The sequence below is a fragment of the Vidua macroura genome, chromosome 5, assembly GCF_024509145.1.
Source record: "Vidua macroura isolate BioBank_ID:100142 chromosome 5, ASM2450914v1, whole genome shotgun sequence".
In the NCBI taxonomy this organism is placed as follows: Eukaryota; Metazoa; Chordata; class Aves; order Passeriformes; family Viduidae; genus Vidua; species Vidua macroura.
In genome coordinates this window covers 20,074,387-20,092,351 of record NC_071575.1, presented here as the reverse complement: position 1 = coordinate 20,092,351, position 17,965 = coordinate 20,074,387, and the positions used below count along the sequence as shown (strand labels likewise).

Genomic DNA, 17,965 nt, shown 5'->3' with positions numbered 1-17,965 from the left:
TTATCTGGACCTTCCTTTTACCTTTCTTACCCAATATATGCACACACATATGGGTATTAAATGGTGATAGAAGCCACAACTACTTCACAAAGACCTTGCTCTGAACAGCAAGTTTTTATTCTATTTTTAAGGGTGTTGACTCCCCCCCCCCCCCCCCCCCCCATTATAATCACTTCTCTTGTTGCAAAAATCACTGCTTTCCAGTGCACAGACTCCGGTATACTGTGTCTGAAAGCAACTATTTTATAGCATGTGTTCTGCAAGAACTACATATTGGTTAACTGGACTACCAAAAGATACAGCAGCACCAGAGATTTTTCTTGTCTCAAGTCACTGGATTTAAGTGTGCTATTTTTCCAGTTCCCATTCCAAGTGAGCAATTTTCTGGTTCACTTAAGGCAGGGTGCCAGTTAAGCACTCTGGAAATGAAAGTCTGTTAGATAATTATTTTTTTTTCCCTGGAGGACTAATACATGTACAAACCAAATCAAAATGTTGGTGATTCTCTTCTTTTCTTCTCCTTTTATCTGCCTGCCCCGTTTTTTTTTTTTTTTTTTTTCCCTCCTTGTCTTTATTGTCCCCTTTTAACTAAAGTCAGAATCTTAGTACCTCATTAATCCAAAATTTTTCAGGAAAGCCCCAGGACGTCCTCAACATAAGCTTTTTTAACAATGAAGCAAGTAACTTTAGATTGCTATTCTAACATATTGTAGAATTAATTTATACTTTAGGAGTGGCATTTTGCCTCTGTAACATAACAAGTGCTGGTGATATGTGTTACATACCCATGCCATTCATTCAAAATATCCAAACCAACTGCCACTGCCACCTCCATGGAATACAAGCCAGCAAGTAACACAAGGAATCTAAATTTATTCCATCATTTGCTGAAAGGGAGGACTTTGCAATGTGCACAGAAAATCAGGATGCTGGGACCACTTCAAAGGAAGGCATGTGAGGAGCTGCTGCTGTGGAGTCACTGTCCCTGGAGGTGTTTGAGAAAGACTGGACATGGCACTTAGTGTCACATGGTAGTGTTTGGCCAAAGACAGGACTTGATGATCTCAGAGATCTTTTCCAACCGAACTGATTTTGTGATTCTGTACGATTCTGCTCTCTCCAGCTCCTCACCCATCATCCCCTGAACTCGTGCAGTCCAGGAGGCCAGACCTCCTCCACTTCTTCTCCAACGTTCCCAAGCAAGGAAGGGTTCTCTGCCTAATGACGTTTAGTTATTTATCTGAAAAAATAAACAAACAGTCCCCACCAAAAAACATCGTTAACAGCTCTTCCAGGCGATTCGAGCATTTTAGGGAAGGTGTTAAGGAAAGCGCCGTCAGCCCGCCACTAGTTTGACACAGCCCGTGAGCAGAGCCGGACCCCCAAGCCTATTGCCCGGCACTCCGCCCCCGTCTACCTCCACCACAGGAGGCGGAGCGGAGCCGCGGCTCCCATCGCCACGGCAACGCGGCGGCCGCAAACCGCTCCCGGGACACGCGGCGGATCCCACCGGCGGCGGACGGCGAGCGCCGGGAGAGGCGAGGCGCGGCCCGACGGAGAGGTACGGCCCCCCCCGGAATTAAGGCGAAGCTCGATGGAACAGCCCGGCCCAACCGCCCCCGCACCGCGGGGCTGACCCTACCACTGCGGCGCGGGGGGGATGGGGGCTGGGAGCATTCTTCATCGGCTCCGCTCTTACCAGTGAGATGCCGGGAGGGAAGACAGAACAAAGGAGCATCCCGGTGGTGGCCCGTGCAGGGAATAGCGCCCCGCGGGGCTCCCCTTCCAGCTCCTCGGCCTGCCCGTAGGGTGGTACGGCTACGGCCCGTGCCCCCCCGAGGTGCCGGGCCGCGCGGCGCTGGGGGTACCGGCCGGGGGCGGGGAGGGCCGGGGGAGGGGGTGACACCTCGCACCGTCAGTCCTCTGTCCCCCGCCCGGCTCGGTCACATGGCGGTGGAGGTGCGAGGGACGTGCCCGTGGAGGGTTGGTGCTGCCTGGTGGCAGTGACGGGGAGGCGGCCAGGACCGCCCTTCACCCAAAATCTCTATCTTGGCCTGAGAGCTGGGGGGCTCTGCCTGGGGAGGACGTCACTGGAGAGAATGAGGGGCTCTGCCTCGGGACAGTCTACCTGGGGAGACCATCACTGCTCTTGGCCCACAGCCTCAGACCCGTTGTGTCTCTCTTGCTCCTTCAGGAGCCCGCCATAGGCCTGGCCAGCAGCGTGCGATGCCTCTCTTTGGGAACTCCTTCAGCCCGAAGAAGACCCCCCCCAGGAAATGGGCCTCGCTGTCCAACCTGCACCTGGTGAGTCCCAGCACCTGCAGGTTGCTGCAGGAGCGCTGCCTTGGTGGCAGGGGTGGGTGGCTCCTGCTGTGAGTGCCATAATCCTTACAAGGGCTCCCAGCTGCTGCTGGGGCAGGAAAAAGTTCTTCACCCAGAGGGTGATTGGACTCTGGAACAGACTTCCCAGGGCAGTGGTCACAGCACCAAGCCTGACAGTTCAGGAAGTGTTTGAACAATACTCTCAGACACATGGTGCGGCTCTTGGGGACGGTTCTGTGCAGGGCCAGGAATTGGATTCAATGATCCTTGTGGGTTCTTTCCAACTCAGTATATTCTATTATTCCAACTGTGCTGCTTTCTTCCTGCAGTGCAGCACCATTCCTGATTACTGTGACTATACAGGAAACTAGAAATGGAATAGCTCAGGGAAGAATCATCATCACCCCACCTGCAGTCCAGAACTGTGTCACTGAAAACTTCTCACCAGTGGTCTCCAAGTGCAGGGAGATGAGTGTGTAGGTGGGAGAAAGTGCAGGGATGGCAGTGAGAGGAACCAGTCCTCTACTGCAGCAGAACATGACCAAAGTAGAGTTCCAGGCTCCAGGGCCATTTGGACCAGCGTCTTCCACTAGAATGCCAGCCACTAAGAAATGGGAGAGCAGGGGGTGGCTCTGGAATTCTGTGAAACGCTGAGTGTGATCTTCTCCCTGCAGCTGGATAGATCCACCCGTGAGGTTGAGCTGGGCCTGGAATACGGCACCCCCACAATGAACCTTGCTGGCCAGAGCCTCAAGTTCGAAAATGGCCACTGGGTTTCAGGTACAGTACAGCTCAGCTTGCTCTGGTCTGAAGTAGCCACAGTCGGCTGACAATCTGTATTTTGACCTCCTTATTTCCTCCAAGAATCAGGAGGCTTCGTGGGGGATCGCAGGGAACTGCAGCGCTTGCGCAAACGAAACCAGCAGCTAGAGGAAGAAAACAACCTACTTCGGCTCAAAGTGGACATTCTGCTGGACATGGTGAGCCTTTGCCCAACCCCTGCCTGCCCATAGCAGAGGGGATGCCCGAGCAAAGGGTTCTGGGTCCCCTGAAAAAGGCTGTCCTCTGCCCCAACTAAGAAACTGAGTTACAGCCACTGTTTCTGGTCACAGAAGATTAAAGCTTCCATCTGCTGTCATGAGGGGTGAGACATCTATCCCATGTGTAAAACTGTGGATGAAAGAATTTCCAGTAAATAAACTGAAATTCAACCTTATCCAGAAGTCACAGCTTTCATGCTTAAAATCTGGAGAGACATTCAGTGAAATAGAACACACATCTATTCTCAGTTAATAAGTGATTTAGCCTTTATGTCACTCTAAACAAATATTTTCTTTCCTTACTCTTCACGTGTTTTAAAACTGGAAAATGTTTTTTGTGGCTGGAACACATAGCAGAAGCGCTAGCTGCTCTCCAGGTTTTCCAGGTTATCTCAGTGAAACGTGACATGGCAGCTTCCCCCTTGCTCAACAGGAACAAATTGCCTCCCGCAGGACCTGCCTTGTGGCTGTAAATCTCGGTTGTGCTGTGAAGTTGGAAAAGCCTCACGAGCTTTAAACTCCCTCCTGTTGTTGTTTGCTGTGCGTTCCAGCTCTCTGAGACCACTGCCGAGTCCCACCTCATGGAGAAGGAGCTGGAGGAGCTGAAGCAGCACAGCCGGAGGAAGAAGTGAACAAGAGATGGCCAGGCTGGTTCTGGGTCTTGGCCCACAGGATGCTGGGGCTGGCTTGGGCCTCCCTGCCATGTTGGTACTGTGTGGAGGTACTTTGTTTCACGGGACCACGAGTGCCGAGATGCCTCCAGCGTTGTGTGGTGCCGTGGGTACTGCTAATGGCTGGTTTGTCACCACAGCGCTATTAATTAACACGATTTTCCTCAGAGCACTTTACCTTGCTACGTTTCCTCACTGCAGCCCAGCATAGGTACCCTCTTCTCTAAGGCAGCCGGACAGCAGGCGGTGGGGAAGATCCCGTCTCCATGAGGGCTCCTGCTCGCCTTCTCCGCTTACCGAAGCGGGGAGACCTCTGCCCGTTCCCCCTGGGGAGCCCGCGGGTGCTTGTACAAGCCTCACCGTCTGCCTTGGGCGAGCAGGATGCTGCAGTTGCTCGTTCTAGAGAGTTTTGCATATTTTATATAAAACCTTGCAATTAAAACCCGCTTCTGAGGGTGTTTGTAACGCGTCGCGCTGTGCTGTGGGGGCCGGAGCGGGGGCAGCCGGTGCTCCTCCGGGCCGCCAGGGGCCGCTGCCTCGTCCGGGCTGGGTGGCGGGAGGGCCGCCGCGCTTCCGGCGGCGCTCTGGCCCCAGCTCCTTCCGTCCTGTCTGGTGGCAATGGCGGCCGCGGCGTCCCTGTCCCCGGAGGAGCTGCTGCCCAAGGGCGGCGCGGGCAAGGCCGAGGAGCTGGAGGACGAGCTCGAGGAGGAGGAGGACGACGACGAGGAGGTATCGGGGCAGGCGGCGGGGAAGGCCAGGCGGGCGCGGTGACCCCGTGGGGCGCGTAGGGCCGTGCGGCGGGGCCTGACATGGTGGTGCCGCCCGCAGCTGGACGAGACGCTGGCGGAGCGGCTGTGGGGACTCACGGAGATGTTCCCCGAGAGCGTCCGATCGGCGGCCGGGGCTACGTTCGACCTGTCGCTGACGGTAGCGCAGAAGATGTACAGGTGAGGGGGCGGCGGGCCGGGCCGGAGCCCCTCGCAGCGGGCCCGGCGGGCAGAGCGGGGGCGCGGGGCGGCTCCACCGGCTTTCGCGGTGGCTTCGGACGCTGGTAGCGCAGTCCGGGGCCTGCGGGGAGTGGCAGAGCCACGGTTTTTGTTTATGGGCGGCTTGGGAAGGGCAGGGATAAGGGGACACCCCGGAACTCGGGGTTGAATATGGAGGCAGGCTTATGGTTGAGGCACGGAAGGGAAACGTGGAGTTGTGCCAATAAGAACTGATTCCTAGGGTTCTTTGTCTTTGATAGATTCTCTAGGGCAGCTCTGTGGATTGGGACCACCTCCTTCATGATTCTGGTTCTTCCTGTCGTCTTTGAAACCGAAAAACTGCAGATGGAGCAACAGCAGCAGCTGCAGCAGCGACAGGTGAGACAGGAAGGCCCAGCTGTTTCTCCCGGCCCTGCAGAGTTGTCTGGGAGTGCCTGCACCTCCCGCTGTGAGCAGCTGCTGGGGGAGCCTGGGCAGAAGGGTGCACTCTGTTGTATGCTGTGGCTTCACTCATGCCACCAGATCCTCTGGCTGGATGTCCTAATTGGACCATCCTGCTGATTGCCAGTGTCAGGCTGGTGGCAATGCCTGGCAAGCATAACCTGGCTTTTACCAGCCAAAATATGCTGTGAGGGGCTGAAATAGGGGCTGTGGTCGGGCTCTGACCGTGGCTGTTGCAGCACGCATGGGACTGGTGCTGCAAAGTGCCGCCAACACCTGTGGGAATGGGCACAGCATGGCAAGACATCTTGTGTCCTTGAAACCCCTCAATCGTTTTCTTTCCAGATCCTCCTCGGACCCAACACAGGGCTCTCAGGAGGAATGCCAGGGGCCCTGCCTCCTCTGTCTGGAAAAATCTAATTTGCAGAAGCTGAGTTGGATTCATATCAAGTGGGAAGACCTTGCGATTATGATATATTGAACTGTTGATTTGTTGGGCCAGGGCATTTTTTCCTTTTTATTTTTGGTTCCCCTTTGGGACATTGACCTGTTCATAACGAGGGAGGGAAGCCCCCCTATGGACCTGATGATGGCTCCTGTCTGCATCCCCCTCTCCTTTAGAAATCATGAGTATTTCCTTTTATTCAATCACTATGCCATAACCAGTTACAGACTTGGACCAGGGGAGCTCCTCTGCCAGCTTCTTGCCCCCACAAAACACCCTGGGGCACAGGTCAGGCTTTCAAAAGCAGCAGGCAGACACAACAAATGCTTTCCTGGAGCTGAAGGACAGTGGTGGCAGGAAGTGTGACTTTCCCAGCAGAGGAAGGAGGGGTGCCGGTGGCAATCAATACCCCATGGAAAATACTCTTTGGGAAGATGCATCTGCAGAAACACTTTCACTGCAGCTGTGTGTGAGAGAGAACTGAGGGAGCAGCAGGCCAGGTTTGAGACGATCACATCCACGCAGATTCTCTGCCTCATAAAGTAGAACAGACATCAGCTGCGTATTTTTTTGTATGGAATATTAAATAAATCCAACCTGAGCAGTGTGGTTTTAATAGATGTCTTTGAGGGAGGCTCAGTTCTTTCAGAGCTGCCGGGGGATTTCTGGGTAGGGATCTCTCCATTTCATGCACAGCCTGGCAGCGTGGAAGGGATCGACATGGCCCTGTCACCTTCAGAGGGGTGGGGAAGCCTTATATGGCTTAAGGGAATTCTCCAGGAGGTGATCCTACCTCAGCACCAGTGTCCACTGTTCAAGGTTCCTAATGCACAGAAACATGGTGGTTTTATAACCAAAGAAAAAAAATGTATTTATCCTTTACATACTTTGTTACAGAACAATTCAATTGAACATACAGAAGTGATAGGACATTTATATGGAAACTTTTTTTTTCCATTTTTAATATTTGGTTAAACAAAATACATCTCTGTAAACAAACCCAAGACGAGGCTCTAACAAAACCAAACAAGCAAGAAAACAAAGGGGCTTCCCCGCTCCCGAGCAGTGGGACTGGACCAGCTCACCCACCCCCGGGCTCAGCAGCCTCACCTCCCACAGGGATGTGATCATACACTTTCCCTTTACCTGAGCAGCTGGATCACACTGTTTCTCCCCTGGGAAAGCAGCTGACATACAAGGAGAGGAATGCAGCCCCAAAGTATTTTAAAACATCTTTGCATATTGTGCACTGATCCATTGGCTTGCAGTTTCCATGCAAACAGGGTTTTTCTCCAAAGTGCAACTTCAATCAGCATAAAAATGTTGCTGTTGAGATTTACATTTTCCCCTCTTGAAGAAATGGCTTCAAGTCAGGAGCAGAATGCCTGCAGGCTGAACATCCTGCCTGGAAAGTGTTTAAAAACTCTGCCAGCTGGTATTGGTCATTGGAATGTGTTACGAAATAGGACTTTTTAAAACATAAGAGCCATTTGCCCTTGACTGTGGGAGGCTGTGCTCAAAGGACTGCAAAAGTGCTTGCCAGATGTCCAGGGGTCAGCAAACACCATCGTCCTGTCGTCATGTGGCCTCTGTTCTCTGTTGGGATGGTGCCACTTTGGTGGTCTCTGAGGTTCAAGCACCTGCTCATGTGTTTGCAGAGCTCTGAAGAGAGAAAAATAACTGAGAAAAGGTCATTACAATCCCTCCTTTCACCAGCTCAAACATCAGCAATGAGAGTTTCCTGCGTGATGGAACAGGACCCTTTGAGCTCCATCAGGTCCCAGAGGTTGCTATTCAACCAAGACATGTAAAGATGGAAGCAAACAGCAGCTCAGCCAGGAAGTGCTAAACACAACAAAGTCAGTTCCAGATTCAGCATTTCTTCCTCCTGCCATGGAAGGCATGGCTGAGCTACAGCTCTCCTGGGTGACTGGGAAACAGCCGGTGGAGATTCCTCTTAGTGTCTCTGTGTCTTAGTCTCTCTTCCCCATGGAAGGCAGAAAAAAGCAATTCACTCATTAATGGAATGTTTGTTGGCCAATGTTAAAAGAGAGGTTGGTTCAACTACCAAGCTGGGGTGTCTCCAATGCCTCAAAGTTCTGGTGGACCCTCTGCAGCTCCCACACCAGTAGATAGTAGCAATAAAAGGGCAAAACTGACTGCTATAAAGGCTTCCCTTCCTCAGCCCATTTTTATTTTACAACTTGACGTCTTTTCACATTACATCCGTGATTGTGGGATGAACTTCTGGAGAGAGGAAAATAAAAGGGAATTAATTTCTTTGAAAATCTCTTCAGCTTTATTCCTCTCTCCAAGGAGCCCCTAAACTACTGGGTGACCATGCAGAAAACCAAAATAACTGTTAAAAAATAGTAAAAGAAAAACCCCCACCATAGCACGAAGAAACCCAAGCAGACTGTGGCCTCTCTCCAGTCCAGAAACTTGATACTCCTCAGTCATCCTGTGCTTGCTGTTTCCATGTCACCTTAGCCAGCCACACACTGCCAAACAACCACTCACCACATACATAAATCCTTGGAGACCCTGGGGAAGAATTCTCTAGCTACCCAAAGAATTTCTTGGATGACTCTGGTTTTATTATTGTTTCCTAATTCCTGGCACAAACCAGCCCTAAGAAGCAGAGGGTCGTGCTGAGCACCGTACCATTCCTAGTGGTTTGAGTGTCCTGAGAGACCCTTAGGAATTGCAAATGTCTTCACAACAACTTGTTTTGGAGGGAGACAACTGTAAAGAGGCGCCAGCGTGCTCAGTCCCTGCTCCTTCCTGACAAGCCCTGGAGGGAGCAGCATCCCACCACACACAGCCTTGAACCACATGGGGAAATGGAGGCCCAGGGTTTTCAGGCACTCTTGCTCCCCAGCCCAGTTTTTCAAGAGCGTGATGCCTTCCAGCTGGCCAAAGGGCACTGCAGCTCATCCACCTTGCAATTAAAGTGACTGGCTTCCAGTTTCCTCTGCTCTGCCCTCAGTTCTTCCCCACCCACCACCCCCCCAATGTCCTGCGCCATTGCCCTATTGCACCAAGGAAGGAAGAGAAGAGCTTAACAAAGGAAATTCCAGACGAAAAGAGTCGGGGCACCCATTATCCAGGTTTTAGGACATCAGGAGTTTGGTAAAGGGGAAGAACTGTAGTGGGAGGACAGAGTTGGCCCAGGTCACACGTCGGCTCTCCAGGTCTGATGTGCTTCCACTTCCTCTGGCACCACCAATAGGAGTTCACAGTTCTTTCCTCTCAGCTGGTGTTTCAAAAATTTCCTATCATAAAGAGAAATAGAAACAAGTGCTACTGAATGTAGAACTTCATCTACAGCAACAATTAAATATTATCTTAACCTCAGCAGAGATGACTCTATACAGATGCCACTTTCTTTCTTTCCAAGGCAAGAAAAACAGAATTAAACACAAATTTAGTTTCTTAATATTCCCAAGATCAAGAATCCCACCTTAACTTCAAATAATTCCAAAAAATCTGGGGAAAAAAATTTTATTGTAAAAAAGGAACACCCCATCATATAGATGTCCTTAGCAGCAGTGTACCAGTTGGTCATTTGACATGTTTTTTTAGCCCTTTTCTGCATGTAAGCTTTTTCTAATACTAAACTTGGATTACTTCCAATAAATATGAAAAATCAACATTTTCTCCAATATTTTTTGGTCCAGATTTCCAAAACTCCCAGTAGAAAAAGCCTTTATTTATTGCTGAAGACTGATACACCTAGGGTAAAATCCACCAGAACCTCTGCACAGTAGTTTCACAAGAAACCCCAGAAATTTACCTAAACTTCAATGCCATGGCTGGCTCTGCAAACACTGCACACATGCAATCTCTATCTCAGAACAAGACTAATCAAAGAAGCAAAGCTGCTAGCAGGATTTATGGCACAATGGAATGGAAGCTAAACAGCAATCAAGAGCAGGTGAAACTTTACAAAGTATTTACAATGACCTTCTTGTGTTAAGACTGAAGAGGGAAGGGGAGCCAAGCCAGAAGGGCATATGCTTACATAGGAAAAGTGATTCCTAACAAACAGCTCTTACTGCTGTCAGGGATAAGGCTGCACTTTTAGTCTGGAAAGCCTTTTGTTGGAGACATACAGATTGTTACTAAAGAGGCAAAGAATGCTGATACTGTCATGTTCGAGGAGGGAGCACAGCATATCGTGTTGCAGGTGTCAACCAGTAATACCAGAGATGGCCTTTACCTTCACCACAGACAGAGCCAGGCACCTAAGAGGCCAAGTCAAGCTCTCCTGAGCTAACAGAGACCACTGCCAAAAGCATTTCCCTAGCTTTGCACAAATGGGGCATAAATCCAAGTGGAGGCAGAAGAACCTTATTACTCTCAAATTTTTACTATTGAAGATCAGCCATACATGTTTCAATCACCAACTGTTTAAGGACAGACTTCTTACCTCCAACAGGGAAGGATTAGAGGAAATCCTACCTGAGCTCACTTTCACCTCCAATCCACTCGGGCACCTTGAGCTTGGAGTCGAGGTTGTAGTAGGTGCCTCCCACCTCTCGAACACAGATCCAGTGCTGTCGCTTGAGGGGGAGCTTCAAGGGGCCCCAGCAAAGGCTGGAGGGCAGATTCATGATAAAGCCCATCACATTAGACAGGGCAATGGCATTAACATCCCTGAAAGAGTGCAGAACATCAACCAGATTATGTTCTGGTGCTTTCACTTCAATCTCTTTCTCATTTTCACAAACAGTAGCCACCTCTAGAATTACACAACTTCTCAGTACCTGCGTTTATCCCACCAAACTGCCTCATAGCCTTTGGTCTGAAGTGCTGCCATAATCACGTTCACATCATAGTTCCCATTCCCCAGCATGCTCTTCTTGTGGGGGGTCACCATGGTGTTGGGAGACAGCCTGCAAACAGAAGAGGAGACTGCTCTAGCATATGTTTGCTGAACCTGTATTCCACAACCTGCTATATAACTTCAAGCCCATTTCCAGGGGTTTTGTGTTTAAACACAAACTACTGCATCCCCCCTTATTCCTCATCAAATGGGCTGAGGGAACTAAGTAATGCATTAAGAATAACTTTGATGTACAAGGCCTCCAAAAATCCTGCCTTTGATGCAAAAGAAATCACAAAGCTGACCCCTTGAACTGGTACTTCTGAAGGATGCTTCAATTATGATTTTTCCTCAATTTACAGTTGGAGTAAATGCCTGTTCGCTATTTAGGACAGCGGTTATTACAATTTCAAGAGTCCAACAGTCAACACCAGTCTTGAAGACTGGATGAGAAAAAGAGGCTTGGCTGCAGGAAAGGTTGTTCTTCTTCCTCCTCCACTGGTAAATGAAAGAAGTATTCAGACACAAAGCTGTGAAGATACTTGGGGGTGGGAATTTTCCGAAGCTGTTGCTCGATGACAAAAAAATATCTGTTGCTGTAGGTAACTAACCAGATAATCCTGATGCAAGCAAATCTCTTCAGCTTTAACCTGTAAGTTTGCTTAGACATCACTTGCATTACTACAGCATCTAAAAATGCAGAACCATGGTCCATCACATTCATATAATCACAGAATATCCTGAGATGGAAGGGATCCACATGGAGTCCAACTCCTGGTCCCAGACAGGACAGTGCCAAGGATCACACCATGTGCTTGACAGCATTGTCCAAACTCCTCTTGAACTCTCTCAGGCTTGGTGCTTTGACCACTTCCCTGGGGATCTTGTTCCAGTGCCCAACTACCCTCTGGGTGAAGAACCTTTTCCTAATATCCAAACGAAACCTCCTCTGACAGTGCCTCATACCATCCCTTCAGGTCCTGTTACTGGTCACCAGAGAGGAGAGATCAATGCCTGCCCCTCCACCTCCTCTTGTGAGGAAGCTGTGGGCTGCTATGAGGTTACATGCCAAAAATATCTAACAGCCTTTGCACAAGTTCACATAATGGATGTGAGACATAACATGGAGATGTGCGGCAAAAAAGCCTGTTAGCCGCTTTTATAGTTTTATGTTTCCCCCCTCCACCTAAGAAATTTTGTAAGGAGGGAAAACAACAGGATGTACTATTATGAAGATGACTGCAGGAAAAGCAAGCCTGGGGTAACTGGGAGTAGAGAACAACAAAGTCACGTAATGCCAATCCAAAGAAAGTCAAGCCTCAGATGAGTTCTGTTGTGATGAGTTGTTCATGAGTCCATGATAAGGACTGCATTAATTCTGCTAGTGCAAAGTTCAGATTTCATATCATCCAAACATCTGTATTTTACCTGCCTCCTCCTCCTGTCAACTCCATCCCTAAAACTTCTAGTGCTCCTGCAAGATTTTTGTTCAGCCTTTACCACACTGAATATTCTGCAGGCATATTTCATCACTGGAAATCCCTCAGCCCTTCTGCATTCCCGCCCTTCTTAAACAGCAAATTGTATTTCTTTAAAAAGGCATCTGTGCAGCAGTGGCGGAAGATGTGGAAAATTCTTTTTAACTGTAGCACAATAGTGTTTGATCCCTATATCTGTGATTAATGCTTAGTTTTGTACCATACAGTGCCTTGTACAAATGCCAGAGATTAATGTGGCTTTGTGTTAACTCCCTACATCTGTGACTAATAGTCTTGTATCAGTTAGCGCTGCCTTATTTACCTGTATCAGCCATTAGGATGTACTAGCAGATGTCTTAGTTTTGAGAACAAAGATAAGAGTGCCAGGGCAAAGAATGATAAGAGAAGTGCATGGTGAGCTGACAACATACTTGAGATCATCTCAAGGTGAAAAGATTCATTAGAGGATCCAGAACCATAAGTGGAAAATTAGGGGAATAGGATGTTCCCAAATGGCCACCAAAGACCCTCAAAAGATCCCTACTGATACCCAAATAAATCCATGGAAACAGTTAACATATATGCATGTATTCAGGAAATATTTGTAATAGAAATGCAGTGAATATATACTGGTTTCATGCATATAACCTGGTCTAGTTGTATGACTAGTAAACTGCTGGTTGCACATGTCAGGTGGAGCGATGCCCAGGCACCCAGCATGCTGAATAAAGTAATCTCAGCTTTCTTACTTAACCAGCTGTGGAGAGTTTATTTCCCAGTTTTCAGTGACACCCTGACAGCATAAGGCATTTGACAAGAAAGCAGTGGACTGAGTAGGGAGTTTCAGAGCAACCAAGGCTGGAGAGGCTACAGACAGGTAGCCTTTGTCTTCAGCTGTGAGTTTTTCTGCAGTGGAGCAGTCTGCAGCAGAACAGTCTGGGAAGTGTGTTCACTACAGAAGGGAGAGGAGTCTACAATACCATGGTAAGAGGCAAAGCTGTTAATACCCACCATGGGGGTGTATTTTACTAATAACAGAGACAGAACCTGCAGCTTGTCACAGCTCTTCCAGCATCTCCATTAAGCAAGATCACTTGGCTATGCCTAATTCCTCAAGACCACTGCTTCAACCTACCAACTCTCCTAACACCAGCGAGCAGGGAAAACCTTACAATTCAGAGAGCCCTCTGGGCTGCAGAAGCATCCTCTCATGGCACCATTTTCCAGACAAGTTAATTCAAGAGCTGAAAGAACACATTTATCTTTGTTCCTTCACATAACTTCCAGATACCCAGAAATGTGATGAGGTGACCAGCATGAGCAACAAAAAACTGGCATCTGTGAGCAAATTTGCCCCAAGAACCACGTCAACATCTTGACCCATACCGAAGCAGGGTCCACAATCATCAGCTGAAGGATTCTGACTAGGCAAGGAATTAAATTGTTGTTTCAGTACTTTTTATCTAGAGACTGAGCTGAGGAAGACTGACAAAGCTGGACAGAAATCCAGGTAAATAATCCTCCTGATCTTTCTATCAGAAACTTTCACCAACATGTTGTCCTAACACAAGGGGCTCCAAGATTCCTGCATGCAGTTGTCTTTCATAATCAGGTCTCAATATGCAGACTCCAGTGAAGCAAAGAGATTTTGTTTCTATCTCCATGCAACACTTGGAACATGCAATCATACTTCCTGCAACAAAAGCCAGACAAACATCAAAAAGGTGTTTCTTGTTTTAGGCGAAAGAAGAGGGAAAGACTACACAATCAGAGGGGTGCCCAGACCAAGTTTTGGCATATGCTTGAGATGATAATCATCAGACTACTCTGGCCTTATACAATAGGATGCAGCCAAAGGGAAGCTAATGATTAAGCAATCAGGTTCAATCATTCTCCAAGGAATGTGGTAAAAACTAGAGAGCTTAAGTTTATTTGTGATTTTGTTACCTTGTCAACACCAGGTTTAAAAATAAGACCTCAGCATTTTTGCAGTTATTAAAAATATTCATCTGTCTTTAACAACACATAGGATGTGAGTAGACACAGGAAAAGACAAGTGACATAAAAAGGGCAACTAAATTCACACTTCTTAAAGGCAAGTCAAAGAGCTACACGCAGGTAGTCACCCAACAGAAATAGAAAGGCAGTGGAAATTCTTATGTATGACTTATAGCTCATCCATTTCCAAGAGCAATATCCATGTGTATTTCCATACTACCATGGGGCTGAATCAATCTGTGTATCTTGATCTGAATATTACGATGGAACAACTCCAGGTTGGAAGAAAAGACAAACTCTCCCTTCTAGGGAAAGAGGTCCAACAAAATTAATACCCAGTCTTTTTCTGAGAGGTTTCATGCTACACACTAATTCTGTCTCACCAAACGCAATCAAAGCCAACTAATTAGATCATCACACTCCTTCTACCACATGAACTGCATTTGTTTGCTTCAGGCCAAGAGCAATCCAGCTGTGATTAAGATTCTGACAATTGCTGCACTGGAACAAAACCACAGCGTGTTTACACTGGACAAAGAGCGCCTTGAGCCTGCCATAGACTAGCTCCACTCCACCAGCAGGAGTTTTATCTGCAACGCTATAATAAATAACATTTCAATCTGATACTTGTTATTGTCCTTCACCACATTCTTTTGCCAAAGACAAGCATGAGTTTGATGAGTCAAGCACCAGTTTCATAAATTTGTCAGTTTTCAGGAGAGCAGCAACAGGCCCACAGCTCCCTGCTCATCAGCACAGGGTACCACGACTGCCTCATCCCACATCACGTGCTGCCATGATGTGGGATCTCCTGCTTGTCACAAACACAAGATGCTGCTGGTAACAAGATTTCAACCATAACTTACGCGATGTTTACAACATCTGCAGGTTGAATATCAGAGGAGAGCCCTTTTCCATTATTTCCTTTATCATCACTTAGGTTCATCAGTGGTGGGTCACCAGAACTCATAAAAGCTCACACAGGAGAATTTTCATAAAGCATCAAAACACCATAAATAAACACTGTTTATTTTGCTCAGTGTTTATTTAACCAGAGTTAATGAGCTATTGCACAGGCCACATTGGTAATTTATATTCATCCCTGTAAAACTCAAACCCACTTTATTAATTATCTGAAGCTCCTGGGAAACATTTAGCAATGCCACAGGAAACAGGCATCCAGCTACTGAAATTAAATCCAGTTTGAGAGAGTACGGAGTCTTGCTGTATGGAAAAAAAAAAAGCTCATAAGCTCGTAATATTTGAAGAACTTCACTGAACCTCTTGAATAAAGAATCACTCATTTGGCAAAACTCCTAATTTTTAAAAAACTTACAAGTGTTGCAGTACTAAGTTAGTAAGTCATTCCTGCCACCTTCATTCTCCCAAGGCAATCCCCAAATCCATTATTGACATATAGGTAATTTATCTACACAAGGCAGGGGTAAAAATATGGAAGACAGGTAGAAGAGGCATTAAGGTGAGCAGAAAGGAAGACAGCACTCCAGCCACATGACAGCATCTGCAATAAAACCCTTGGACCGAAAGCTGGCAGCCAGAACAGGTTAAGAAACAAGTAAAATGAGACCGAATTTCTGCATGGAGGGAAAAAAAAAAAGGCCAGGGTTAAAAAAACAAGATACATTCTGTTCAAAGCAGTGGCACAGAATCCTTCCTTTTCTTTCTATTTCCCCCCAGATAACACCCAAAAATTCCTCCAATCAGCAGAGGACAATGGGAAGCTAATGCCAGAACAAAGAGCATCCTACCTCTGGAAAATCTCCTGCAGGGTTTCCCTAGTGAAGGCGTTGCTGTCCTGGAAGACATTGTTGAGGGCATGGAGGGCACACAGCTCCCTACGTTGCTTCTCATGGTAAATGTGCTGTGGTGGTAGCTGGGATGGCTCTGGTGATTCCGATTTGGTCTTGTCACCTTTCCATGGCACACAACTCATTTTCTCGATGGGCGGATGGGGAGTAGGTGGTGAAAAATGAAGGAGGCTGAAGTTTCTGCCTAGACGGTCACTGCCCCTTTCTTTTGTGGGCTAGCGCTGCTTCCAGCTTACAAATCCTCCTCTTGTGCTTCAGTTTATTCAGTAATTGCCTCTGACAGCTGGTTTTAAAAACCACATGAAGATCTGCAACCTCCCTCCTCCCATACCCCATAAAATGTAGTACTTCCCTCCCCTCCACAGAAAAAAAAAATTAAAATGTCAAAATATACGATTCTCCTCAGTGTCAAGGTATCACCTGGAATTCATCACATCGCTCCTTTTCTTCCATCTCCTTTGGTCTACAGTGCCACTAAAAAAAGTACCCAGACCAGGTAACAAGAGAGGCCCACCCCCGAAGTGCCAAAGGGAAGAAGATGAAACCAGCGTCAGGTACTGCCTATAGGAGCGCAGGGTGTTTAAGCACTTATCAGCTGCATTCCTCCACTCCTTTGGGAACGACTGAATCCTGGCAGAAAGATGCCAACAGCTCGGGAAAAGAAACCACTTCTTGCTAGGCCACGAGAAACCCAAGTCCAGGCTGCGGGGAAGGCGATTCCTCACAGGTCACCCTGCTCTCCGACAAAGGGAAGTCTCCGTTAGCAACCAGAGGCAGCTCAAAGCCCGTGGGAGCGAGGGTAGGGCAGGCGGGACCAGCCCCACGGCCTGCCTCGCACCTTTCCACCCCGCCCCTCCCCACCCTACGCGCTCACAACCACCACCACCAAAACAACAACAACAGCCACCCAGACGGGAGCCGCTTCCCACGACCAAGGCCCAGCGACCCCCGCGGCCCACCGCGCTGAGGAGACGCCCCCGCCTAACCCCCACCCAGCCCTTCGGGGCTCGCTGCTGGGCCGAGGCGCCCGCCCTTCCCCTCGGGAGGGTTGGAGGGGCCCCGCCGGGCCGGGCCGGGCCAGGCCAGGCCGGTCGGGTCTCGCCGACGGCTCCTCACCGCCCGCTCGGCCCCTCGGGCCGCCCCGCGCCGGCGCACGCGCGCGCCGGGCCCCGCTCGCGCCACTCTCGCGCACGCACGCACACACGCGCGCGCGCCCCCCGCCCCCCCGCACGCGCCGACGTCGGCCCCGCCCGCTCTGACGTCACGGCAAAACGAACCGGCAGACAAGCGAAAGCGGTCTCACCGCCCGCTGAATAAACAAACGTAAAACCTCCCCCGGCTTCCTTCTGTGCCACAGGCTGGCGTCTGCGGCGGTGGTGCACAAGCGTGCGTGTGCCTAGGCGGAGGAGCAGGACAGGCAGCTTTCCCCGCCGCTCTGCAGGGGTCACCTGCCCGTCCGCAGAGCCCCTCAGCCAGAGGGGTTTCCTCCTTGGCGCTGGAGTCCTGTCTGGCGGCCCCCGCCGGCGGTCTGAACGCTGTGGGCTCGCATGGCGAGCAGGAGTAGGGCTTTTCTGTAGGGAGCCCGAGGCGGTAGGGGCGGCGGGATCCTTTGCGAACCCCAGGAGCTGGCGGCACGACGCGCCGGGACAGGAGGTCCCGCGGACAGCAGGCACACCAGGCGCACTCCCACCCTGTTCCATTGGCTGACACAACTATCAGTAAAAAATCTCCTCTTTCTCACTGGCTATCCCGAGAGAATGCCCTCCCACCAGGGCGGGCTCTGTGGCAGCACTTAGTCCCACCCAGGCCTTTGAGATCCCTTATTCGATTGGCTGTCAAGGTTGTTTGTCAGGAAGTCCAGCTCTCCTATTGGACAGCCGGCCCCGGACACGTCGAGAGGGCTCTGTTGTGTGTGTGTATGTGTAGA

The 17,965-nt window shown here is 49.3% G+C and overlaps 3 protein-coding genes and 1 long non-coding RNA gene across 5 annotated transcripts; 2 read left to right on the top strand and 2 right to left on the bottom strand.

Moving 5' to 3' along the window:
• Nucleotides 1–853: 853 nt before the first annotated feature.
• LOC128807961 (uncharacterized) lies at nucleotides 854–1,787 on the bottom strand. Its single transcript, XR_008437329.1, has 2 exons — nucleotides 1,700–1,787; nucleotides 854–1,240 (listed from the first exon to the last, which is right to left on the bottom strand). It is a non-coding gene; the product is annotated as an uncharacterized LOC128807961 (long non-coding RNA).
• CBY1 (chibby family member 1, beta catenin antagonist) lies at nucleotides 1,606–4,501 on the top strand. The gene is made up of 5 exons (XM_053978706.1): nucleotides 1,606–1,812; nucleotides 2,195–2,304; nucleotides 2,997–3,102; nucleotides 3,187–3,302; nucleotides 3,914–4,501. Exons 2-5 carry the CDS (start codon nucleotides 2,227–2,229, stop codon nucleotides 3,992–3,994), a joined length of 381 nt encoding a protein of 126 aa, XP_053834681.1. The 5' UTR covers nucleotides 1,606–1,812; nucleotides 2,195–2,226; the 3' UTR covers nucleotides 3,995–4,501.
• Nucleotides 4,502–4,631: 130 nt separating this feature from the next.
• On the top strand, nucleotides 4,632–6,525 carry TOMM22 (translocase of outer mitochondrial membrane 22). Its single transcript, XM_053978705.1, has 4 exons — nucleotides 4,632–4,762; nucleotides 4,862–4,980; nucleotides 5,280–5,397; nucleotides 5,806–6,525. Exons 1-4 carry the CDS (start codon nucleotides 4,652–4,654, stop codon nucleotides 5,878–5,880), a joined length of 423 nt encoding a protein of 140 aa, XP_053834680.1. The 5' UTR covers nucleotides 4,632–4,651; the 3' UTR covers nucleotides 5,881–6,525.
• Nucleotides 6,526–6,862: 337 nt separating this feature from the next.
• JOSD1 (Josephin domain containing 1) lies at nucleotides 6,863–17,393 on the bottom strand. Of its 2 annotated transcripts, none has more exons than XM_053978703.1 (5): nucleotides 17,316–17,393; nucleotides 15,979–16,771; nucleotides 10,675–10,803; nucleotides 10,370–10,564; nucleotides 6,863–9,180 (listed from the first exon to the last, which is right to left on the bottom strand). In XM_053978703.1, the coding sequence occupies exons 2-5, from the start codon at nucleotides 16,161–16,163 to the stop codon at nucleotides 9,081–9,083; spliced, it is 609 nt and encodes a 202-aa protein (XP_053834678.1). In that variant the 5' UTR covers nucleotides 16,164–16,771; nucleotides 17,316–17,393; the 3' UTR covers nucleotides 6,863–9,080. The 2 variants fall into 2 exon arrangements, with proteins under 2 accessions (XP_053834678.1, XP_053834679.1); XM_053978704.1 differs by lacking the exon at nucleotides 17,316–17,393 and adding an exon at nucleotides 17,155–17,172.
• Nucleotides 17,394–17,965: the final 572 nt, after the last annotated feature.

Coding starts and splice junctions, on each gene's coding strand:
- CBY1 (XM_053978706.1), top strand. CDS start 2,227: ATGCCTCTCTTTGGGAACTCCTTCAGCCCGAAGAAGACCCCCCCCAGG. Junction 2,305..2,996: donor CGCTGTCCAACCTGCACCTG/GTGAGTCCCAGC, acceptor TTCTCCCTGCAG/CTGGATAGATCCACCCGTGA. Junction 3,303..3,913: donor TGGACATTCTGCTGGACATG/GTGAGCCTTTGC, acceptor TGTGCGTTCCAG/CTCTCTGAGACCACTGCCGA.
- TOMM22 (XM_053978705.1), top strand. CDS start 4,652: ATGGCGGCCGCGGCGTCCCTGTCCCCGGAGGAGCTGCTGCCCAAGGGC. Junction 4,763..4,861: donor AGGAGGACGACGACGAGGAG/GTATCGGGGCAG, acceptor TGCCGCCCGCAG/CTGGACGAGACGCTGGCGGA. Junction 5,398..5,805: donor AGCAGCTGCAGCAGCGACAG/GTGAGACAGGAA, acceptor TTTTCTTTCCAG/ATCCTCCTCGGACCCAACAC.
- JOSD1 (XM_053978703.1), bottom strand. CDS start 16,163: ATGAGTTGTGTGCCATGGAAAGGTGACAAGACCAAATCGGAATCACCA. Junction 10,804..15,978: donor CTGCAGGAGATTTTCCAGAG/GTAGGATGCTCT, acceptor TTCTGTTTGCAG/GCTGTCTCCCAACACCATGG. Junction 10,565..10,674: donor GTTTGGTGGGATAAACGCAG/GTACTGAGAAGT, acceptor GCACTCTTTCAG/GGATGTTAATGCCATTGCCC.